Genomic DNA, 26,106 nt, shown 5'->3' with positions numbered 1-26,106 from the left:
CCCATAACCCTGTATTCCCTCACTTGCTAAAAAGCCATCTAGCCCCTTCTTAAAGCTATATAATGTATCAGCCAGAACCTCCCTTCTTCTAAACAAAGCATTAGAGAGGTTATTATATGATCCCCTTATATATTTATACATAGTTATCATGTCACCTCTTAAGCGCCTCTTCTTCTGTATAAACAACCCTAAATTGGCCATTCTTTCTTCATAACTGAGACTTTCCATACCCTTTACCAGCTTAGTTGCCCTTCTATGGGCCCTCTCTAATTCAATGTCCCGTTTAAGCGCTGGAGACCAAAACTGAACAGCATATTCTAGATGGGGCCTTACCAGCGCTCTGTAAAAGTGAACAGTTACACCCTCCTCCCATGAATCTTTACCCCTTTTAATATAGCTCAAAACCTTGTTTGCCCTTGCAGCTGCTGCCTGGCATTGCTTGCTACAGCCAAGTTTATTATTTACAAGGACTCCAAGGTCCTTCTCCATTATGAATTTGCCTAGTGCAGTACCATTAAGGGTATGTGGCTTGCATATTTTTATATCCCAGGTGCATCACCTTACATTAATCCACATTAAATCTCATCTGCTCAGATTGCCAATTTGTCAAGATTCTGCTGCAAGGATGCCACATCCTGGATAGAACTGACTGGTCTGCAGAGTTTTGTGTCATCTGCAAACACTGATACATTACTTATAATACCCTACCCTAAGTAATTTATGAACAAGTTAAATAAAAGTTGGACCCTGAGGGACCCCGGATGTCAAACTGGGCCATAATTGCCAGGCTGAGATCTTACTCTCTTTTTAAATATAGGAATGATATTATTCATTCCCACTAAAATCATATAACAATCAGGAAAAGCACCAATAGTGTAAAATCTTTTAGTTTAATAAAGTATAAAATACATTTTGCACTTACAGGATTAAAAACAACTAGAAAGTGAAGTTTGAGAACAAACTTCATGTTGGGTTGAAAAACATGAAGTCACTGAATGAAATCTAATCTGTTGTTGGCTCTGCCCACTTTCTCTGAACTTGGATTACAGTTATATAGTAAAAACCACTGTGCAAAGTTTGGGGACCCTGGTTTTAATAGTGTCTGAATGGCAGCAACTTAAATTTCCCCAATAGTTAATAGTTAAAGAACGGCAGCAGTTTAAATTTAAACCAATAAAAGTCAATAGGTGAATTGTGATTGGTGGTTGGTGGGCGTGACCTCTTTTTCTAACCCAGTGACAAACAGTGTGCACCCTGGCATAAATAGTGTGAGAATGGCAGCATTTTAAATTTAAACCAATAAAATTCAATGGATGAAATCTGATGGCTGTTAGTGGCCCAACCCACTTCTCCTATATTTGAACTGCAGTCCCCCAGTGACCAACTTTGCAAATTTTGGGAACTTAGGTGTAAAAATTGTGAGACTGACAGCATTTTACACTTCACCATTGAAAGTAAATAGGTGAAATATTATTGGCTGTTTATTGGCTCCGCACACTTTTTTCTAACTTGGAACGGCAAATACCCAGTGACTAACTCTGGAAACTTTAACAACCCTGGAATTAATATTTAAATAATGGCATCAGTTTAAATATAAACCAATGAAATCTAATGGGTGGAAATGGATTTGCTGTTGGTGGCTCTGGCCACTTGTTCTAACCCTGAATATGTAGTCATCCAGTGACTGACTGTGCAAAGTTTGGGAATCCTGACATAAATAGTGTGAGAAAATCAGAATTTTAAATTTAAACCAAAAAAAATCAATAGGTGAAGTCTGATTGGCTCCACCACTTTTTAAAACGTAAAAATGCTGTCCCCTAGTAACCCTGGTGTTAATACTGTGAGAATGGCAGTAGGTTGAATTTCCCCATTGAAAAGCAATAGTTAAAATCTGATTGGCTGTTGGTGGCTCCACCCACTTTTTCTAACTCTGAACCGCAATTACCAGGTGGCTAGCTCTGCAAAGTTTGGAGACCTTAGTATTAATATTTAAAGAATGGCAGCAGTTTAAATTTAAACATATGAAGTCTATTAGTGAAATCTGATTGGCTGTTAGTGGCTCCACCCACTTACAAAAATACAAAAAACCTTAAATGCGTAGTCACCCAGTGTCTGACTCTGCAAAGTTTGGGAACCCTGGCAACAAACCAATAAAAATCAATAGGTGAAATCTGATCGGTTGTTGGTGGCTCCACCCACTTTTCAAAACTAAAACTGCAGTCCCCTTGTGACCAACTGTGAAAAGTTTGGGGACCCTGGTGTTAATTCTGTGAGAATGGCAGCAGATTGAATTTCCCCATTGAAAGTCAATAGGTAAACTCTGATGGTGGCTCTGCCCACTTTTTCTTACCTTGAACCACAGTTACCTGGTGCCTAACCCTGCAAGGTTTGGGGCCCCGATGTTATTACTGTGAGAATGGCAGCAGGTTGGATTTTCACCAAGTCAATAGGTAAAATCTGATTGGCTGTTCACAGCTCCGCCCACTTTTGGGCATCCAACAATCATCATATTTTCATTCAGGCTGAGCCCATGACTATGTGATTCAAGTTTGGGGAGTGCAGCCTCAAAACTGTAAGATTGGCAGCAGTCAATCACACTGGATTTTCTAACCTGGCCGATCGATATCTGGCCAATTTCAGGCCAGATATCGGTCGGCCAGGCCCCTCGGTTCTGCCTCGGTCCAAGGGACCGATATCGGCAGCTATAATCGGCCCGTGTATGGGGACCTTAAAACTGCAGCATCCTGGATTTCAAAGAAGGGTATAACCAGCATCCTGGATTTCAAAAAAGGGTATAACCAGCGCCCTGATCCCCATCTCCTTCCAGTCTTGAAGCTGCTACAAAGTGCCTCTGCCTAACGCGTTTTACCTTGAGGGCTTTCTCAGAGGCGCCATATAATCTGCTTTGTAAATAAATTAAAGATGTAAAGTGGTTAAGTGCTTTTGAGTCAAAAGTAGAGAAGGATACAACCAGGCATAAAGCCGAAAGGATATGGCACATGAGGAGTTTTCTGTAATTAGTCTGCTCTACCACTGACAATTAATCTCCTGAAAATACTTTCCTTCAGACATTCATGTAAACTGTCAGTGGGAAAATATATGTATTGCTTGTGCTTCATGTAGTAGCATGAAGTTACCTCATGAGTTGCAAATTTATTATAGGGTACAGGCAAATATGTATTTGCTTTTAGTTTTTTGCATTAAATAGAGCATGTCTTGGTTATTTACAGCAATTAAGGGAGGAGACATATGACATATGACCTTGGATTATTTTTTACCCTAAGTGATGAGCTATCTTTTTAAACAAATAAAAAACCCATACAAGTGCTGGGCACCCACAGTTCTAGAAATCTGCTGAATGTTAATAATATGTTTGAACATATGCCTTAAAGGGAACATCACCAGAATTCTTATTAAAACAGTCTCTGCATATAGTTATTTGAAGTATTTAAAATTGAGTAGGTCATATATTAAAAAGCATTAGTTTTTGTGCACTTCTTTCTTTTCAGCTGGCCTAAAAATTAAGAGGTAGATTGAAAAGAAATTGAAATGTGTGTTCCTGTGGGTTCTATCAGTTTTAATTTATCAGTTTCCTGACTGCCAGGAAGAATTTTCTGCTTGCTAAATATGCCATTGTATGAGAATTGAACTCTTGCTTTAAAAAATACAGCTTCGCATTAATTTTAATACAGTTCAATACTGTGAATGAGCCTTAGATCTCTGAAATTTTTTTAAAAATTACATATTTGAAGAGGTGATAAAACAGCAAAATAGACAATATTGCTAGCAATGTTATGTAAACTAGCATGATCCACGACAGACACTTTCTTAGCTTTAAGGCAGCTTATTTACACAGGGGTGCCCATTTCCACATACAAAACAAATCATTAAAATAAATTCTGCCCTCTGGGCGCTATCTTCACACATTAGATGAGTTCCATCATTAACCTGGGCCTCTTGTGGACTACCAGTGAGAAAACACAAAATGGTTGGGGTCACCCCTGTAACTCACAAAACTTCTGGAGGATTTGCTCAGCCTCCTGGCTTTCCTCTTAGCACCTTAGACAATCAGTCTCTTGGTCGCTTTCTCAAGTCAAGTTTGGGCTCCCTTTGCTCCTTGCAGTGGCAGGAAGTACTCCCAACCCCTGATCGCCTGATCCGCTTGTTCCTTCCAGAACAATATAGCTTCCAGGGCCAGACAGCAAAACCCTTTAAACAGAGAAAACATTCTCTGTTTATCAACATCTCCCTTAAAGCCTTCATCTCCCACTATGGAGAACTTAAAGGGAAAACTCACATTTTCTTATTTTGTTTTAAGATATAAAGCTTAAACTGGCCATACAAACTATTGCTATTTATGTTGATAATAGCAGTCTGTACAGGTATGGGACCTGTTATCCAGAATGCACGGGACCTGGGGTTTTCCAGATAAGGGATCTTTCCATAATTTGGATCTCCATATATAAGTCTGCTAAAAACAATTTAAATATTGAATAAACCCAATAGTCTTGTTTTGCCTCCAATAAGGATTAATTACATCTTAGTTAGGATCAAGTACAAGGTTCTGTTTTATTATTACAAAGAAAAAGGAAATCATTTTCAAAAATCAAAATTATTTGCTTATAATGGAGTCTATGGGAGACAGCATTTATGTTTTTCTGAAATTTCTGGATAATGGGTTTCCGGATAACGGGCCCCATACCTGTATTACTTTATAATACATCCTCAGATGTGTGTATTGTCCCCTACCAGGGTATGAACCTTTTAAATAAATTTATTATTATTGAATCGATCCTTGAATTTTTTTTACATTTTACAGATACCTAGTTATGGAACTGATGGATGCTAACTTGTGCCAAGTGATTCAGATGGAACTAGATCATGAACGAATGTCTTATTTGCTCTACCAAATGCTATGTGGAATAAAGCACCTTCATTCAGCTGGAATTATACATAGGGTTGGTACCAAAAAAAGGAACACTTATGTACATCCTCAAGTGCAGCGTGCAAAGTGAACTTTCATTGTTTGGAATCTGATATTTTAACTGGTATTGTGACAGAAGTCCCTACCCCCCATATGTAGTAAAAGGCTCTAAGTTCACCCAGGAGTAATAACTCATAACAACCAATAAGTTGTTTGCTTTAAAACAGGTGACCAGTAAATGCTACCTGATGATTGGTTGCTATTGGTTACTGCTCCTGGGCAAACTTAGTGCCTTATATTACATAATCCCCAGAGGGTCATTTACCATACATAGGGTGTAAGTACTAAAGCAAGCATGCACCCCTTGTGGACCTGGGGTAAGCTGCACTCCTTGTGGCAGATTAAAAATGTGGCATAAAAAAAGAGTGCAGCATCAGAAGGCATAGCTAGCCCTGTTGCCTACCTAACTTGCACACACAGATGACATGCAAGTTAAGTGGTGGGTGGGGGGAAGTTTCTTTAATGTAGGCAATGCTCAGTTAAAGGGGTATGTTGCAGAGTCCTGCGTCAATACAGGTAAGGCACCACGCAGTGTGCAAAGTACAAAAAATGCTGGATTGTGTCCTTTTATTGCACTTTGCACAGGCGTGGTGTGCAGTAAATGACCCTTACTGTCAAGTCTTATGTAAATTTATCACTCAAGTACAATGCTTTATTATGCTGTCAGGGCCCCTCAAATGAAGTAACTGACATTTAAAACCAAGATTGTTTAAACCCCTGTGTTATACAGGGCAGCTATAATGATATTCCTTATGAATAAAGTTGAATTCACTTTTTTCACTGCAGGATCTAAAGCCAAGTAATATTGTTGTGAAGTCGGATTGCACATTGAAGATCCTTGACTTTGGATTGGCAAGGACAGCTGGTACTAGTTTCATGATGACTCCTTATGTAGTTACCCGTTACTACAGAGCTCCAGAAGTTATACTTGGGATGGGATACAAAGAGAATGGTAGGCCGTACTCTTACAATATATAACAAATGCCCCACTTGTATAGTAAGCAAAAATAACAGATTTTCAATAAAGTTTAGGGAATCTTATTTTGTACAGGTATGGGCTATATTATCTGGAAACCAATTATCCAGAAAGTTTTGAATTACAGAAAGACCATCTCCCATAGGCATTTTAATCAAATAATTCACATTTTTAAAAATAATGTATTTTTACTGTGTAATAATTAAACTAGTTAAATTAGTACCTTGTGTTTGAGCCCAACTAAGATATAATTATCACTTTTTGTAGGTAAAACAATCCTATTGGGTTTAATTAATGTTTACATTATTTTTTAGTAGACTTGATGAATAGAGATCCAAACTACCGAAAGACCCCCCCTATCCAGAAAGCTCCAGGTCCCAATTCTGGATAATAGGTGCTATACCTGTATATGAAATATAAAATCAATAAGTTAAAAATAAATAAAATAAAAGAAAATGAAAATAAAAGAACACGTGTAAATTAGATTTAGTCCATTTAGTTAACCAAAATTATGTAATACCTATGAATTTTTTAGTGGCTGTGTTGAGTCTAAACTAGACTATTTTACACTATAAAACTATATATGATTTTAACTGGATATACAGTATGGACATATATTGCCACATATTCCTATTTAGTTATTGTTCAAAGCAATAATAAGACAAAGATTGATTGTAACGTGTATAGCTGTGAATGTTATTTGTGAAAGATGCATGTACGACATGGTACCTGAATACCATAAGAATGATAGGAGGCATCTAATGTTAATATGAAGACATGGTTAATTTTACTTTTAAATATTCACTAGGTAATATAAAGATTTTACAAGTTTCTCCATTTTTCTCACTATGACAAACATTAAGTAGAGAACAAACAGCAGAAGTGCTCTTTCTAAATAAAATAGACTGAATATTGTATCTGATATGTTTTAAAGAATTACCCTTTTTTCCAAGCTACAACCAAATATTTAAAACATTTACTAATAGTCTGTGCTTAAGAAACAGATTTGGAAAACATTTTATTTCATAGAGGACTAAATAGGACTGTCATATTAGGGGAATCGCAAGCCATTAGAATATAGCAAAAGTCTCATAACTAGGTTATGAATACCATAAATAGGCTCACTGAATAATTCCTTGCCTCTTTGTTGTTTTGCAGAACATTTTGTTTATATGCACTTACAGAAACCAAATGAAAGCACAAATACAATTTGTTACAATGGATTTTTCCCTAGAGATTATGCATTGATGTGATGTATTGTTTTTGCTGAGCATACAAATATTTAATTGCTAACGTCTATAACTCCTACATTTTTCTTTTGCTGTGCTGATTTATTTATATCATTTTTCAAAAATCAGTAAAAGCTTAAAGAGTTTGTAAAAAAATTTAATTTTAAATAATTTTTAATTATTTTTCATGACTGGCATATATCTTTAAAAAAATATATTAACATAATCAGGTTAATGTATTAACATAATCTGTCCTATTCCATCACTAATCTCTAATTTAGATATTGACATGCCTTATATTAGGATGGTATCACATTTTACCCTAGTAATGCTTAATATATAAATCTCATTTTTGTATCTCCATCCTGCCTACTATTATCTTATCCCCATCAGTACAATTCCAATGTGTAATTTTAAATTTGTATTTGCTCTGAAGCATTTAAATGTTGAAAAATATTTGTTAAAACTATAATTCATAGTATTTTAAATTATATTTCATTATTTATTGATCTGTGGGGTGAGGATAACTGTTATTTCCTTTTTTTGTTGTTCAGACTTCTTTTTTTCCCCTTTCATGCTTTAGAATTGGCATTCCTAGCTAACCTTGCATTTTCCTTTTTTCCACCTTTATATTTCCTTGTCTTTGCTCTACTAGTGGATATTTGGTCTGTGGGATGCATTATGGGAGAAATGGTCCGCCACAAGATCCTCTTTCCAGGAAGGGACTGTATCCTTGTACCATTTTCTGGAGCTTCAGCTACTTAATTATGGAAACATACCTTCCAACTTACCAAGCTTATATGGCTTAAGTAATGACCATTTTGTTTGTTGTTGTGTATACCTGACTGCTACATGGTATAATCATTTTTATTTAACAAAATTAAAAACTAGGATTATTTATTTATTCAGTTAACTCAAAGTTAACAAATCCCATTTAATAGTATAGGAGTTATTTAGTATGTGCTGTTGCAAAGTGCAAAAATTAGCAACAATACTGTGCCCCTTGCACATAGGAAAATTGCTGAAGGTCTGCACAGTAAATTAATCTGAGTTCTGCCAAAGAATACAAGGTTGCCTGCATTCAGCAGTGCTATATTAATTTGGGTCGGAGGGGCACATGGGCTTTTGTGTAAATTACCCCTTATCTTTCTGTAGACCTTTCTTTAAAGGAGAAGGAAAGGCTAAACCGCTTGCCTGAAACAACCGGCCGGTGAAAAAGACTGCACTGGCTGGGATATATTTGACACCCCCCCCCCCAGTGATTTAGCCTTTCCTTCTCCTTTAAAATTATATTGAGTTGTCCATACATTATTCATAAAGTGCAAAGGTTAAATAAATCAGCCATTTGAAAAATGTGTACATTTAGAAAATGCAGATATATAACATGAAAATACTGGCATTGATTGCACCATGAAGCTGTACCAGCCAAAATAATAAAGTTTTTAGTAGTAGTTTGGCACTTGACCTACTGCAGCCATTTGGAATTACGTGATTTATCTGAATAAAAGAAAAAAACAGATAAGCTACCAAAAACAGACCTCAAAGGTTTGGCAATGTTACTGAAGAAACTGCTTTAGAGGGGGAATGTAATGTAAGTCGTAAACGGAAAAAATGCGGAAAAGAATACAAATTTGCATTATGTAATTATTATTCATTATGTAATATTGTTCATTAGACTGTTATTGCATTGCAAATTTTAATTTCGCATTGCAAACTTTTTAAGGCATGCTTGAAGGTGGATTATGTTTTGGAGCAAACTTTTTAATTAAGAAATGTTATTACATACACTGGGCACTGTCACAAATAATAAAATCCGCAAGCATTCTGTCACTGTAGTAAGTGGTCACTAAACAGTTTCCGTGTTTACAAAGCCCATATAAAATTCGCACAAAGGCAAATTTGTTTGCACAGAGACATATATTTTTGTATTGCAAATAATTTTTATTGTATTCCCCCCTTAGACACTAAACATTAAAATTTGAAATAATTGATCATTAATCTATGGTTAGAGAGATACGATTTAATCATCTTGCCATAAACCAGTAGATTACTTGGTTGTTTAAAAAGAGGTGTTTATTGCACAAAAGATACTGTTTTCACTGAGGGGAAAGCCACTGATTACTGTTTGCAGTTTTTAGACATCACCTAAATTTGTTTGTTTGTTACACTTTCCCATAATAACTTCAACTTTAAGTGGTGGTCATAGTTATGATTAGTGCTGAGCAAATTTTTTCGCCAGGCATGGATTTGCTGCAAATTTGCACGTTTCACCATTGGCGGATTTTCTCGTGAAACGGGCGCAAAAATTTGCCACACAACAAACAAGAAAGTTGCACAAGTCACAAAAAATTGTTGTGCTTGTAATTTTTTTTGATGTGCACGTCATTTTCTGCGTTTTGCAAATTTTCACCGTTTTGCAAATTTTTTCAAAGTTTCGCTAATTTTTTGTTGAAGCAAAATGAGATAGATTTGCTCATCACTAATTATGGTTATCAAATACAGTAAGTTGTTTTATTGAGTGTAATAGCCATACAATCACTGTTGGCTTACTCACTCCAGTAGCACACTTGGACATTACCCTGACATTACAGTGATGCAAAATCTCACGCGTGATGATTTCAGAATTGGGCAAAAGAATTTCAGGCTTGCCAAAACCCTTTCACAAACCAGTTCTAAAAAGTTCTGACACCGCTGTAGACTTGCATGGAATCAAAAGTCTACTGCATGTGATATAGGTGCGGCTAACAGTTTTGAGGGAATCCCCACATTTCCTGAGAGTAACAATATTAAAGGGGACATATTGTGTGAATAACATTATTGTGCCAATGAACTCTACTCATTTAAATATAGAAGGAATGTGCTTTAAAATGTAGTGTTTCAGGCTGATTTTTTGACAATTTCTCACCCATCTGTTCCACTTCCTGCTGCCTCCTTTCACTGCACTGTAGGATAGGAACCAATCAGCAGTTAGGCTGACCTGATAGGGAACTGAAGCTGATCTTTTCTTGAGTGACTGCAGGTCTGTGATGGCTATTTCCCTCCTACTGTGCTTCTGACAGGGACCATTAGGACACACCCACCCTTCATTTGAAACAGAGACATGAACCAGAGAGGATCTATAGAAAGCTCCAATAAAGGGGACATTTTTACAGATAGTATTAATTTTTAGCCAAAGCTAAACCAGCACCATATATTATTCATAAATTGCCTACAAGATTAGAACTTTTTTCATGTATCTCCTTTATAGTTGTCAAATTAGTTGCGAGATTCTTAACTCATGGGTTGAGATGTAAAAATGGGACCCCATGATGTTAAGGCTGGGTCTTCATGACCCTCTTTTTTAAAATTACATTTTCTCCAACATAAAATAGTTTTTATAACAAGGTGCCTAACTTGTTACATGGGTTACAAAGCTGATGTCAAGGCCTCATCTGAGTTCAGTCCAATAAGAAAGAACATTCTTTACATGTCACCCATTGTGACCCAGTTGTGAGGAGTAAACTGGACAATCATGGCCCAGGCGGTCTGTTAGTAGGATGTGAAAGAATATGAATGATCATGAAAATAGAAAAACAATGATTCTGTGATTTTGTTTGGTCAGCTCTAATGCCAACAGTTTGATTGCTTATTTCTCAAAAAACTGATCCAAAAAAAAAAAAAATTCACAAGGTCTTAAAAGTGACAGCAAACGTTGTACAGGTTTAGGATCAGTTATGCTTAAACCTGTTATCCAGAAAGCTCTGAATTACAGAAATGTCATCTCTCATAGACTCCATTTAATCAAATAATGATTTTTACACATTTTTCCTTTTTCTCTGTAATAATAAAACACAACCTTATACCTGATCCCAAGGTATAATTAATTTTTATTAGAGGCAAAACAATCCTACTGCATTTATTAAATGTTTAACTTATTATTTGAAGAGCAATTCAAATTAACAGAAAGATCCCTTATTTGAAAATCCAGGTCCCAAGCACTCTGGATAACAGGTCAAATACTTGTAGTGCAATATGATATATTTATAGTATGTTTTACATAATACTGTACAATATGTTTGAACCAATTCTTCTTGGGTACCACAAGTAGTTGCAGTGATAACAAACTGTTTTGTATTCTATACGGATAAAGGTGTGTTACTAGACAGATAAAAGCTAACAAGGCACAAACTTTATGAATGGTCTAACAGTCATGAAAGTCTTTAAACATACTACATTGAATTTGTAATTTCTATATTTTTAATCCACTGAGTTAATTCCACACTTGCATAAAGCAAATGTTGTTCAGTGTTTAATGGAGTTAATCAGTCAAATGTTGGCTTAATAATTAAGGTAAATATAACTTGTTGAGGTCAATCAGAGAGTACCTTAGCTATTTTCTGTGATGCCACATTAAGCTTTTAAATAATGCTATGAGAATACTATATCAGATCTGGGATCATTTTATGGAGAAACCATTTTTTGCTTTTTTTGACAGGAAATAATATAAAATCTAGATTAATATAGAACCTGATAGAAAGCATCCTTTGTTGATACCATAAATAGTTTCTAAACTGCATTACAGTAAATACATATATTATATATTATATATAAGTATATTATATATACTTATAAAATGTTACTGACATTAAATATAACTAATATGTATATATGATATATAGCTAAATACTGATCTCTAAGTCAACAAATTACCAAATTGTTCAGTCCTTTTCTACTATTTGCCCCAGGCTTAATTTTCACACATTATGCTTGTGAGACTTTTAGTTTTAACAAAACATAATAACTTCAAGTCCCATTTATTTCAGCAAGCGGTACAAAGGTACAAAGTGCCCAAAACCACCCCTGATGCTTTATATTCACTTAAGTTTGAAAGGCATGACTTTTTTTTAGCCCAAAAATGTGTAGTAAGAACCACATCGTCCTTTAATCGCAAGAATAATTGTCAGATTTTTGCAGTGTCACAATGGACAAAGCTGCCAACAAACATACTTGTGTTCAGTAGCCACTGTCTGTGGTTATGGCATGTGTCACACACAGACCACATTCCATTTAAATTCACTAGCAGCTGCTTATCTAATCATAGAAGGATTCACAAAATTCAAAACAAAATGTAAAACAAACAACAAATGTTACAATTAGACCATCATTTTTTCTAATCATCTGATATTTTCATGCCTTTTACATAGTTGTGCCAACATTCAAGCAACACTCTGTTTGTTTACTTCAAACAAAAGGAGCTAGAGATAAACTAAGGTAGCATTCATTAATAGGTAAGGCTTAACCAACTTTAAATACTTTCCAATGTTTTCTTCTCCAGCAGATCACAATGAATGAGTTTTACCTGTTTTTCCTGTTCACTCTATGACTATCTGTCATGCTACATGGTTCTGCTTCCATATTATTATTAGTTTTCCAGTAATAGTTACAAAGAGCTCTAGGTTGGAAGGTATGTATAATTAATAGCAAACTCATAAAATAAAGGCTTAAAAAGTAATCGGTTTGACTGAATTTAAATTATATGCAATTTTTGAAAAAAAAATTATCATTTATATTTTGTTTTTTTTCCAATGCCTTGCAAATTAAATGTGCCAGTATAAAAATAAAATTATTATTTTCTTTAAAATTGGAAACATGTATGTCTGCAAAAAAAATCTTCATATGATTTTCTTTACTTATTTGATTTGATTTATTTATTTTAAGTTCTAGAGAGCATATATAGTTTGCTTGCATTTATGTTTTAGCTAGTCCTTTGCAGAAACTCTAGATTCTAAATTTCACCATTGCAATCTTTGAAATTGTATGGGCCTGTCTTTTAACTAATTTTAATCCTAACACCGTGATTTAACCATCATTAAAACATTCATGCTTCACCATTTTTCCTTTTGTATAAAGTACAAACAGTGAACATTTGTTAATAGGGTTCATACCTGCTCTTCCTTACTGAGGATAGAAATGCCCCTTACAATTTATTTATGCCTAGGGTCATTTCTCTAATGGATTGATTTATCAATTTTTTTTGATGCGCCAAAAAATTTTGCAGCAAAATTTTGCAGCAATTTCGTGAAACAATTCGCCAATGGTGAAATGCGGAAATTCACTTTGAATCCATGCCTGATGAAAAAATACACTCATAAATATAAATAATCCTTCTCATGTTGTCTAAGATACTTTTAGTATTTTCCTCAACTTTTCTTAAAAAACTTTTGTTACAAAATTCTAGGTCTATACGCTTTTTTAAATTAAAATAAATGAAAATGTGGTCACAATACAGCACATCACAGTCAATCAGCAGGGAGAAGAGATGAGCAAATTTTTTTGCCGGGCATAGATTCGCAGCAAAATTCTGCATTTCGCCATCTGCGAATTTTTTCATGAAACTGTTGTAAAATTTTGCCACGAAGAAAGGCATGTTCACATAAAAAAAGGTGTGGCCCTGGCAAAAAAGGCCCATGCTTCAAAAAAGTCATGTGGTACCCACATTTCACACATTTTCCCTGGTTTTGCTAATTTTTGGCGAAGCTAAACGGGACAGATTTGCACTAGCAGGGAGCAGTTTTATGTACATCAACTTTCCTGCTATGGGTTATACTATCAGACCTGAGGCAAACCTTACATAACCTTAGTATAATCTAAATGAAATATTTCTGTTTTGACATTCTTAGTTTACATTTCAATTCTGAAACTACAAGGAGTTACTAACAATGCAAATTGTAGCAATTTTACAGTACAAAAGCAGTGTAAAAATCACAAAATTGCTTTTCTTCTTACACATTATCTGCATAGTGGGGTTATTGTATTAATCATAAAAATGGTGTTTATATATAGGTGTTTGCAGAACATAAAATAATATATTAATTTCATAACGTAAAATTATTTTACCTGCAAAGAAAAAAAAGGGACTCTTGTCTGAGGGAAGTTTTCTGCTTCTATGGAAGAACACCTAGTGGGATTCTATTTATCAACAGGAGCAATGGTTGGTCAAATACAAAAGCCTTAGCTGTCATTTGATTTAGACCTGGGATCCCAAACCTTTTTTTCTTGTGAGCCACACTCAGATGTAAAAAGTGTTGGTGAGCCACCCATTGTAAAAAAAAAAAAGGTTCTTTGGGAGCCTTAACAATAGAGACAGCAGTATAATTTCATAGCCTTTGAAATCTGTCAAATTTTAATGCTTAGGACAGGAATAGGAAATTCATGCACTAAATTATGATGTTGGCAGCATGTGACATTCAGTAGAAGATTTAGTAACTAGGGATGTCAAACAGAGGTTATAAAAACAGTTAAAAAATGAATAATATTTTGTGTAGAAGTGGGAAAAGACCTTGTAGCTTGCTTAAAACACAGGGAGAGAAGCTTTAGTTATAAATAAGGTACATCTTAAAGGACATGGAAAGGCAATGTCACTTGGGGGTGCCAAAATGTTAGGCACCCCCAAGTGACTTTAATCACTTACCTTTTACCCCGGGCTGGTGCCCCTGTTGGGAGAGAACAGCACCAGCCCGGGGTAGCTGCCAGCGCTTCCTCCTTCCTGTATCGCCGCGCGCATGCGCAGTAGAGTGTAAAGCCGAACTTTAACAGAGAAGGCGCATGCACCTACCTCATAGTCCCAGTTTAACGAAGCAGGAAGGAGGAAGCGCATTGCTCCAGGTACCCCATGCTGGTGCTGTTTTCTCCTAACAGGGGCACCAGCCCGGGGTACAAGGTAAGTGATTAAAGTCACTTGGGGGTGCCTAACATTTTGGAACTATGTATAACATCATGGGCGAAATGTTTCGCCAGGCATGGATTCGCAGCGAATTTCCGCATTTCGGCATTGGTGGATTGTTTCGCGAAACGGATGAAAAAATTTGCAGTGAAAAAATTCGTGCGCGTCCAAGAATAGTCGCGGGCGACAAAATAATAACCGCGGGCGACAAAATAATACCCCCCGTGAGATGAAAGAATAGCCACAGGCTACAAAAGAATAGCCGCGCAACTAAAGAATAGCCGCAGCGACAAAAGATAAGTCGCACAATGAAAGAATAGCCGTGGGTGACTTTTTTGGCGAATCGAAACGGGACAGATTCGCTCATCACTAATCATAAGTAAATAACATTGCTTGGTCAATACATGGACCCATGTGGCAATATTCAGTAATATTACAATATATATAATTTTTCAAATGTAAGATAACCTACTTTTCTAAATCTTTGGCAATAAACAATGTTTCCAGAAAGCTCAATAGCAGTATAAAGATGCAATTTTGGCCTCTCTGAAACAAAAAGTTTTTTGTTGCCATAACAAATACTAGCTGTATATACACGGTATTACAATTTAACCTCTGGTCTTAGAAGACTTGACACTTTTCTACATTCCGCAAATGACTTGGCTGTAATGAATGGAATATAATTAAAATAATACATTATTTAATGCATAGGATGATTCAGTTAAATCTGTTAGGTGTAGATATTAATTATTTCCTTTCTTTTGGGGATATATTAAAGAGACAGGTACTAAAATGTGGTTTATAAGTGGTGGTCATTTATCAATACTAGGCAAATTTGTCTGTGGGTACTTATCCATGGTAACCAATCAAATTGTTGCATTTATTGTTCTACCTGCAGCTGGCTGAAAAAAGCCAATCACTGATTGGTTGCTAAGGGTTACTGCTTGACAAATGAGCCTGTGTCTGTGGCAACTTCATCAGAGAGTAATATTGACTGTTAACCATCGGCACATGTTGCTGTAACAAAGATACTATTCGCAATAATAACTTACATGAAACAAGTTAAAATAGAACAGCATGATAATATACCCCATAGAGTAAAATTAATACAGGTTCATAGAAACAGTTTGTGGCCTAAATGCCAGAAATAATTCTATGCCAAATGGTTATGCTAATGATTTTTCAGTTAAATTAACTGGTAAAACACTGGCTTTTCAAGTGATAATAATGATTAACCAGTAAACACACCAGAAGACAAAATTATTTTGCCTGAATTTTAGTTTTCTTTACATTTTTATTTTTTATTATGTAGCATTAAACATACAATAACACCTTTTTTGTGTAATATACTAAATTATGTCAGGTTATATTTATGTTGTACTTATTTTATATATAAAATGTTGGCATTCTAATAAGTATTTTGCAGGCAAGGACTTATCAAGGGTACTTTACAACATTGCAAATGGACAAGCTAATCATTAATGAGATTAATCTGCCCATTCTACTGTGAACATTGAAAATGAATGTTGATGGCAATATCTAGCACACTGGAGCTTCACCATAATTATAAAATAGATTTAGGCATGTCTTTAATAAGGCTGCCCTTTATATGGTGAAGCACTACAGTGAAATTAACCAAATGATACTATTATGTATAATAGATGCTATTTAATAATAACTAAATGTGGCTAACTTCTAAATGCCCAATTGTTTGACATCTACTTAGCCTTGACATGTACAATTTGTTTTGGTTATCTGAATTTATATGCATCTCTACATTATGCAAAAGGATTGGCTATAAAGAATGGAGTATAATGAAAATAATACACTATTTAATGCATAGGATGATTCAGTTAAATCTGTTAGGTGTTTATATTATTTATTTTCTTTTGTGGATGTATTAAAGAGACAGGTACTAAATGTGGTTTATAAGTGGTGGTCATTTATCAACACTAGGCAAATGTGTCTGTGGGTATTTACCGATGGGTCCTTCTGAATGCCCAATTGTTTGACATCTACTTAGCCTTGACATGTACAATTTGTTTTGGTAACGACTTTAAAGGCTTATTTTTTTTATTGCTCGAGCCTCAGGACTCAATCAATAGTTTACTTAAACCATGTGTGAGTTCCTATACAGAAACTCACGTGTGGTTTAAATAACAGATTGCTTGAGCCCAGAGGCTTGGGCAATAATAAATCAGTCCCTAAATTTCATTAGAAATTACTTTGATAGTCTTAATTTTTCTATGCATGTGAATTTTTTTGTCAACTATAGGGTACTCATTCAGTCTTGATACTGCATGATGGTCTGTCATCTTTTTTGTGGATCTTTTTCTTCTTTATCTTCATTTCATTTTTACTTTGTTTTGCTTTCAGTTGACATGTGGTCAGTGGGGTGCATCATGGGAGAAATGATAAAAGGTGCTGTGTTGTTCCCTGGCACTGATCGTATCCTTACCAAATTATCAACATCTGCCTGCTTGTTCATTGACTTGTCTTGTAACTCAAGCAGATAAAGCACTTCAGTAGAATGATCCATGCATGCATATAATAGTCTTATTTGTCTGTGTACATTTGTTTTTATAGTTTGTTCACTATATGAGTGCAATAAAGTCCCCAACATTGTCTCTTTCTATTTAATGCCTTTCAAATTACTTAGGGGGCCATTTACTAACACTAGGATTTTTGTTTCTGATTCAGATATTTAGCACTAAAAGTTGCAGAAAAGTCGAAAAAAGATTTACTATTCCACAAAACTGCAAAAAATCCAAAGACGACAATTAATGAGCTAAAACTTGGCAAGATCATGTAGATGTCAATTGCAAATGTCCCTTCCCTTCCCTGGAGGACCCTTCATTGCTTCAAAATTAGATTTTTGATGCTTGTTTTTTGTGTGACAATTCAAAAAAGTAGAAGTTTCAGTCCAACAAGAGTTTTGCGACTTGCAACTTGCAACTTTTTCCAGCACAGACTTTTTCAGCTCAGACTTTTTAGTAGATGTCAGACATTCGTGGAAATGAGTTCTTTTTTAAAAGAAAACAAATTAGAAGTCTTAGGGGCACATTTACTAACCCACGAACGGGCCGAATGCGTCCGATTGCGTTTTTTTCGTAATGATCGGTAATTTTGCAATTTTTTCGGCGTCATTACGATTTTTGCGTAAAAACGCGAGTTTTTCGGCGTCTTTACGATTTTTGCGTAAAAACGCGAGTTTTTCGGCGTCTTTACGAAAGTTGCGCAAGTAGCGTTAAAACTTGCGCGAAACGTCGCGCCTTTTAAGTTTTAACGCTACGAAAAAGGTGGGACTTTGCGCGCAAGTGTTAACGCTACGAAAAAATCGCGACTTTGCGCAACTTTCGTAAAGACGCCGAAAAACTCGCGTTTTTACGCAAAAATCGTAAAGACGCCGAAAAACTCGCGTATTTACGCAAAAATCGTAAAGACGCCGAAAAAATCGCAAAAAATACGAAAAAGTCGCAAAATGTTCGTTTCCAATCGGAATTTTTCCAATTCGGATTCGAAATCGTGTCTTAGTAAATCAGCCCCTTAGAGTTTTAGTAAATCTGCACCTTAACAAATATTTTGTACAGTAAAGGACAAGATTTTTTAAAAATGTATTATTTACCTGTACTATGTGTATTTCAGGAAAGAAACAATTTATGTAATGTAATGCAAAACAATAGCCCTATATGTAATAAAAGGCACTTCATTTTCCTAGGTACAGTGACCTTATTGTTTTTAAAGGAACAGTTCAGTGTAAAAATGAAACTGGTTAAAATCGATACACTGCACAAAATATTAAATATTTGTAATATAATTAGTTAGGCAAAAATGTAATCTATAAAGGCTGGAGTGAACAGATCACAATGCAATGAGCATGCTATTTTATTAAATAATTATACTGTTAAAATGTAGCTAATGGACAGTAAATAATATTCATTATACAGAACCCTGCTAATGTTCTTTAAAAGTTAAAAAACCCTCTCTTTATATTTGTAATATTTTGTATATTTAGGGAGTGGTGTCTCCCTTTAAAGGACATGTAAATCCTACATTTGCCTACAATGTATATCAGTTGGGCACGTCTTCCCCACCCAAATGGTATCATTTGTACTGCATATATCCCCTCCGCTTGCCAGCACCATCACACTTTCCTAAAGCAAATAGCAGCTTTCACCCGGTGGCCATTTTTGCTCTGATACATAATCAGTCTGCAAACAGCATACACACACATACACACCCTTATTCAGCATACATTTCATCAAGAATACAGGCTCAAACAGGCAGAACTGTGTTTGATAAAAGGTCTGTTTTGTTTGAGCACTGTTATGGTAAAGCTGAGCTCAGGAGAAAAAAATTGTAGCAGACAGCTAGAGCTGAGTTTCTATGGGAACCAGCAATGCCATCTCTTTACTGGCTGCTAGACTGGAGGCATGTTTAGTAATCTGAGCTTAGAACAACTGAGCATGTCTGGCAATTCAGAAAACAAAGTCTTACATCTTACAACATTTTTTATTAAAAAGTTTTTTCTTGAAGGCAGACTTTTTACTACTACCACTGGTTGAAGAAGGAAAAAGTTGAACTTGAACTAATTTGTTGTGCATTGCTGTGTAGCAAACTAAATAATGATCAGTTAAGAACTCACACTTGTAGGAGGCAACAAGGACACATTATTACAGATTGCTCTCACGTATGAGCTTGGTGGGTCAGAGACCCCATTTTGAACAACTTTATCTTCAATGTAGAGTTGAAAACTGATAATAAGTTAAGAAGACGCGTGAATATATTTCCTCAATAAAAAAACAGCAAGTACTAACATCTGAGTAAGCAAACTTTTACCAGCTATATAGTAAATACCCCCATGATTTGCATTTTTACTACAGTTATTGCATGCGTAAGAAAAATAAAATTGATTTGTGTAAGATAGTTTAGGGTTTGATTAATTGTAAATTAGCAGAGTAGATTTATCTCTATTTGCCAGTTGCATTATAGATTATTTGTTACACTCTATTAATATAGTTGTCATTCTATTTTATTTGAGCATTTGCTATCTGATTTCACTGGGGATTAAAAAAAAGAAGAAAACTAAAAGAGATCAAACCTTTTGTGTGTGGAAAGAACAAGTTATATTTTGTATTGCATCAATTAAATTCTCCAGTGTAGTACAAGAAATGTACTACTTTTACCTACAGTAGTTCATCAGCAGAGCTTCAAAGCTCAAGGTTATCTGATGCTTTCAACTCAGTGTCTGGCAGCACCTTCCTCCTAATCTATTCACAGTAATATAAAAGTCTCCAATGAAGAATAACAGCTCCATCTCTTGATCTTATTCTGTATCAGAATTTTTCCTGCCAGAAGATCCACTAAAGCATGTTACAGAATTTCATATAAATCACATAACATTTTTATTAATAATGTAGTGAAAATTAATACCATGCTTCCTTCAAAAATGTTTTAAATAAATTATGTTTTAATATTATTATAAAATTTTACTAATTTAAGAACCAGAAAGACTGAAGGGTTGAGTGGCATTCTAATATTTGTGCATCTATGCTAAGCATAATCTAGGCACTGGGTAACACAGTGGTAAAATGGTTATTTTTCCAATATACGGTAACTATTTTAAAGGAAAAAGGACAATAAGTTAACAGGGCACTATAATCAAAATAGAAAGTGTTAAAAACAGTGTACGTGGTTTAGTGGTTTTCTACTTGCATACTTCCTAGTACACATAGATATTTCTGCTTCCTTCTAGTCATGTGATTCAAGTCTGGAGGGCATACATAGGCTGACCAACAAGGTATCTAACAGATTAAACAACAGGGCAAATTAATGCATACTGTTCAACATGGCTGTTCTAGGGATTAGCTAAATCTAACTTCCCCATTTGATTGTGCTCAGCACCCAAACAATCTGATTTCAAAGCAAATAAAGAGATACTACTGATGCATCATGCATGTGCCTCATTAGATTAAAATCTTTTAGACAAGCCATCTAAGATCCTATAGAATTGCAGGATGATTTGCCAAATCCTTTCCCAAGTTGATATATATTCCCAGGCCTTAAAAACAATGTTTTGGTAGGTCTTTTCCTTTATGTCCCTGTGGCCAATTGTAGATGTAGAACTGCTAATTTAATTAATAGGAACTCAATATCCAGAAAGCTCAATAGTACAGGAAGGCTATTTCCCACAAAGTCAATTTTAAATAAATAATTCTATGTTTTATACTTTTATAATGATCTCTTCTATAATAAAACAGTACTTTCTGATCCTAACTAAACTTGCATACATTCATATTGATGGCCAAACAATTCTATTGGGTTTATGAAAGGTTTACATGTTTTTTAGGTATACAGTAGGGTGATCCAAATTATGTAAAAAACTAACAGTTAGCCAAAAGGTTATAAATAAGGCAATTCAATTTTCAATATTCATTTTTTATTTGTTTGTTTGTATATAACGATGCACATTGTGTTGTCAAGATTTTATGGTGATTATGAAAATGCTTGTAGTATTTTTATGTCAGATACAAAGCTAGTGTTTCTACAGTGAATTTATTAGTTAAATATAAGATATGGATAATGAATATACCGTGTTGTTAGATATATGCTATAAATTTTGTGGAAGAATTGTAGAGTGATATAAAATTTCAAGTCAAGTTGTGGTTATGTGACAGGTATAAAAATGTTATATTATTAATACCATGTCGTCTGCTATAAAATGTATATTTATCACTTAAACAGAACCACTGCGTGGCTGCTATCAAGCAGAATATGCTCTTGAAAGATTTCTTTTAAATTCATATATTACTTTAGAAATTCTGTTTAGCTCTAGTAGTGAAACGTCTTCAATGATTACTAAATAAGTCCAGTTGCTTTAAATTTATTTATACTAGATATACCATGACCTGGATAAATGAAAATCTTCATAGACATGTTTAGCTCTAGTTCATAGCTTATTGAAAATATACACAAGAACCATTTACTCTAAACAGAAGAATGATTTCTATTATAGAGATTATCCCTAATGCAGATATATATGTGCCCATAAATAATTATTAATGGCAAGTGGTTCATTTGACTTTCAAATAACAAAACAAATTCTTTACATATAAAGAATATGCCTAAATATATGTAGGTAAATAATGGGAAAAATGGAGGATGTAAAAAGACACAAGATCATCAAGTGTTTTGTCTAAAAGAAACCTGCCTTACTACTAGTTAAGCTAGACTAGTTAAGCTAGACTGGCTACATTTATCTAAAGATAATATGCATGAAGTATTTATCTCTTGCCACCTGTCCAGTTTTGACCCAGACAGCCCGGTTTTCGGAAGGTGTGGCCAGTTCAAAACTGCCTGCCTGATATTCCAAATTAGGAAAACCAGGCAGGACTCACTGAGACTGACGCTGTGATTGGGGCGAGGGCCAAGTCATAGCCCCACCTCAGTGATGTCACTGGTAACCCCTCCCCAACCCCCTTGACATCACAGCCTGCCCCCTGCCCGGTGAAACAAGTGGACAGAGGTGGCAAACCTATCACACATTGATCAGTAGAAAAAGTCTCACATTTAGGAATTATCTGCAATTGTGTATGATTGTAGATTTTTTTAAAAAATCAACTTTTTGTGAAAGGATTTATTTTGATTTGTCTGTATACAAACTGTTCCTAACTTTGTGTATGGTATACTGTTGGCTGAGGAAGTTAAGAAGAGTTGCTGCTGTTCACTTACAGTAGTTTGGGCTGTTAGCCCAAACAAAAGAAACAATACAAAGGTGACAATGCAGTGAGATCAGTCAGATGCAAGGTTGACCCTTATTTACAAAGCTTCAGCTTAGTTTAAAGAGTAAAGTTTCAACAGAACTGAGATGCAATAGCATTACTTTTGCATGTATGAGATATAAAAAATTCTACCCTTTTATTTCAGCTTTGTTTCAGCCTTGTTTTCACACAAAACGATGTTATAAAGAAATACCTCCAACCTGTTTATTGCAGAGTGCACATACAGACCACATACAAGTGTATGTACACTCTGCAATAAACAGGTTGGAGGTATTTCTTTACACCAGCAAATTGTTTTGTGTGCATTCCCTTTTCTCCTTTTCTCCTATAGGCACCTAACCAGGTTCATCTGGAGGATTTCCAGATAATGGACTGAGTTTACAAAGAGGAACCATGAGTGTATAGACTTTTTTGTGTTTGCTTTATTAATGCACGCAAACACAAGCAGTAAAATTAAATATGCATTAATACTTTTCACTAAAGTACTTGCATCCATGTGTGCATTTCCAGTGTTTTCTAATGAAATATGCAAAAATTCATATATTGATGCAAGGGAACCCAGTATTTGGGGCAGTTGTAGCAGCAGCAGATTGTTCCAGGGTTCCAGTAGTGACTTCTATCAATAGACACAACTGAATTTCACTAAGTGATTTGTATACGAATGCCAAAGGTGACAACACTATCCAAACTGGTGCATCATATTCAAGTTGCCATTGTAACCATTTAGCATGTGTGCTTAATTATGCTGGCATTCTGGGCAAAGTTGTTGATTTTGGGATATGTGTCCAAAAACGTTGATGGTGCTGTCACCTATAGTAACCAATACAATGTAGGTGACTGCACCAGAGCAAGTGCCTTTATGTCATAAGCCCATATGTAGTTAACATATGTACCCCATATATAGTAAACATCTAGTTTCATTGTCATCTGCTTTTCACTTCATCTTGGATTTTAAGTGCTGAAAAAATTGGATGGAATTGCATGCAATGGGGATCTATATTTATTATTATTATTAACATATATTTGTAACGTTCCAACATATTCCACAGCACTGAACAGTAAATCAGTAAATGAGTGTATACTGTGAACATACAGTATATACAAAAATACTTTACCTATACTTTACCTATACCTTTACAAAAGGTAAATAGAGCCCTATTTAAAAGGGCTTACAATCCATTGAAAAGGTAAGCAAGTTATTTTATATCAGATGGAAAACTAATTAATTGGCATTTGACACTATTATTTGCATATTTGTGTTACTTTTCCCTGGTTTTGAAAACAAAGAATTTAAAATACTCTATGGCATACATGTGTACTACCTTGAAATGGTCAGTTTTCTGAATTATATGCACATTCACAACCATCAATATTTAATTTGATACACTTGGGCATGTTAAGTTATTTTCTTAGTTAAGTAATTTTTCTTTTACTTATTTATGCTTACTTTAACATGGGCTTTTTTGATGTACTGTACTGATAATGAGTAAACTGACAATAATATATAATAATACATTTTAATTATTTATCAGTGCTACAACCTGATGCAGTTTATTAAATATTGTTTAATTAAAATATGTTTTTGAAGTGAAATTAATTAGCATTGCATGATTCTGGTATTTCCTTAATACTGTGTGTGCTCAGATATTGACCAGTGGAACAAAGTAATAGAACAGCTGGGAACTCCGTGCCCAGAGTTTATGAAAAAGCTACAACCAACAGTACGAAACTATGTGGAAAATCGACCTAAATATGCTGGTCTCACTTTTCCGAAGCTATTTCCCGATTCCCTCTTTCCAGCAGATTCAGAGCATAATAAACTCAAAGGTATGTGTAATGTTAATTAAAGTAAAGATGAAAACTAATGTAGAACAGACTACAGAATGTTTATTAAGGGGTGGTTCACCATTAAGTTAACTTTAAGTATATTCTATAGTAATGGCCAGTTCTAAGCAACTTTTCAACTTGTCTTCATTATTTAATTATATTATATTATTTATTCACTGACTCCCGCAGCTAAAAAACTATTGCTTTGTGAAACTACAGTTAAATTGTTATTGTTGCTTATTTTTATATTCAACTCCTATTCAAATATCAGTCTTTCATTAAAACCACACCCTAATTGCTAAGGTATATTGGATCCTAGCAACCAAGTAGCTGCTCCAAACGGGAGAGCTGCTGAACACAAACTAAAATAATTAACCTACATGTAATAAAAAATGAAGACCAGTTGCTGATTGTCTGAGAATATTACTCTCTACATCATACTAAAAGTTAATACAAAGGTAAACAACCCCTTTAAGCCTTTGTGCTGTTAATATCTCAGTGATGCCCTTCTCACAATTCTTGTTAGCTTAATTCTGGTTGCTAGTTGTTCAAATGCAGTGAGACTTGGGAATCAGTGGCTGCTCCACAGTTTGGATCCTCTTGTATAATGAATGAGGCATGTGTAGGACCCGAAAATGTTTGGGCCCTATCCTTTGGGCAATCTATTGTGTGTTTCTACTTTAAGGACTCTAGCCTTGTTCAAAATAAGTTATAGAGAAGGAAAACAATATATGTACTGTATATGTGTGCACTATTTTTTGGGATATTACCAAACAGTTTAAGATATATACTCTAGTATACATAAAGATACAGAGTTCACTTCAAATATTTCTGTATATGCCAAGGAGTTTTGCAAGTGCATGTTTGAAATAAAAAAAATTAAATCATTTATAGATCTAGCATACAGTTGAACTTTTGAAAAAATGTTGGTGAAATGAGCTTGATAGCCAGATTTTTAACTGATAAAGTAGTAGGACCAATCCTAATAATAAAAACATACATCAATACTTCATTTGCTTGGTAAAGTGTATTATGACATTTTTATAATAATATTTACAGATTTCCAAATCATAGTTACATGTTAAATTTGATTCCTTTAGTTATGCTGTGTTTGGTTTTGCCTTAAATAATGTAAGTGATTTGGTCCTTTTGGTCTCTCACAGTTGCTGAACAGCAGAAATTACCAACCCACTGTCCCAATCTGTTTAATGGCAGTTAAAATATATCTTATTCCTAAAAGTTAAAGGTGGACCTGTCATCCTAAGAGATAATTCCAAATGTGTTTTATTGTGTTTGTAAAGCAAAATAAACTTTACTTACACTATATAAATCATATAAATATTGTTTTTTTTGGTCTTGGAATTGCACACGCCATTTTGTGTGCACTGCTATTAAGGCAAGTTTTGTATCACCCCAAAATCTTGTGTATGCACCAGAATGGGAGACCTGATGCACATGCCCATGCACTTGCTACACAATTAGATGGTAAGGATGGTGGGGGAAAGCGCTGAATGGAAAGTAAAAGTAATTGTCTGCCCTGCCTCAATGCCTAATGGAGGGGCAGGCAATATATGATTGACAGCTGGAATTTTTAAATGCCTTTATAA

At 34.9% G+C, this 26,106-nt stretch overlaps 1 protein-coding gene across 12 annotated transcripts in view; it reads left to right on the top strand.

Annotated features, from left to right (window-relative positions):
• The window catches only part of mapk10 (mitogen-activated protein kinase 10), a 175,566-nt gene that overhangs the window by 111,432 nt on the left and 38,028 nt on the right, over positions 1-26,106 (top strand). For 10 of the 12 annotated variants that reach the window (NM_001318247.1, NM_001318248.1, NM_001114219.2 and 7 more), the window contains 4 exon segments: positions 4,820-4,958; positions 5,771-5,936; positions 7,845-7,916; positions 24,317-24,499. In NM_001318247.1, the coding sequence (NP_001305176.1) occupies positions 4,820-4,958; positions 5,771-5,936; positions 7,845-7,916; positions 24,317-24,499 (560 nt within the window). 12 annotated transcript variants of the gene reach the window in all.

The sequence above is a fragment of the Xenopus tropicalis genome, chromosome 1, assembly GCF_000004195.4.
Source record: "Xenopus tropicalis strain Nigerian chromosome 1, UCB_Xtro_10.0, whole genome shotgun sequence".
NCBI lineage: Eukaryota > Metazoa > Chordata > Amphibia > Anura > Pipidae > Xenopus > Xenopus tropicalis.
This window is presented reverse-complemented; position numbering and strand designations above follow the sequence as displayed.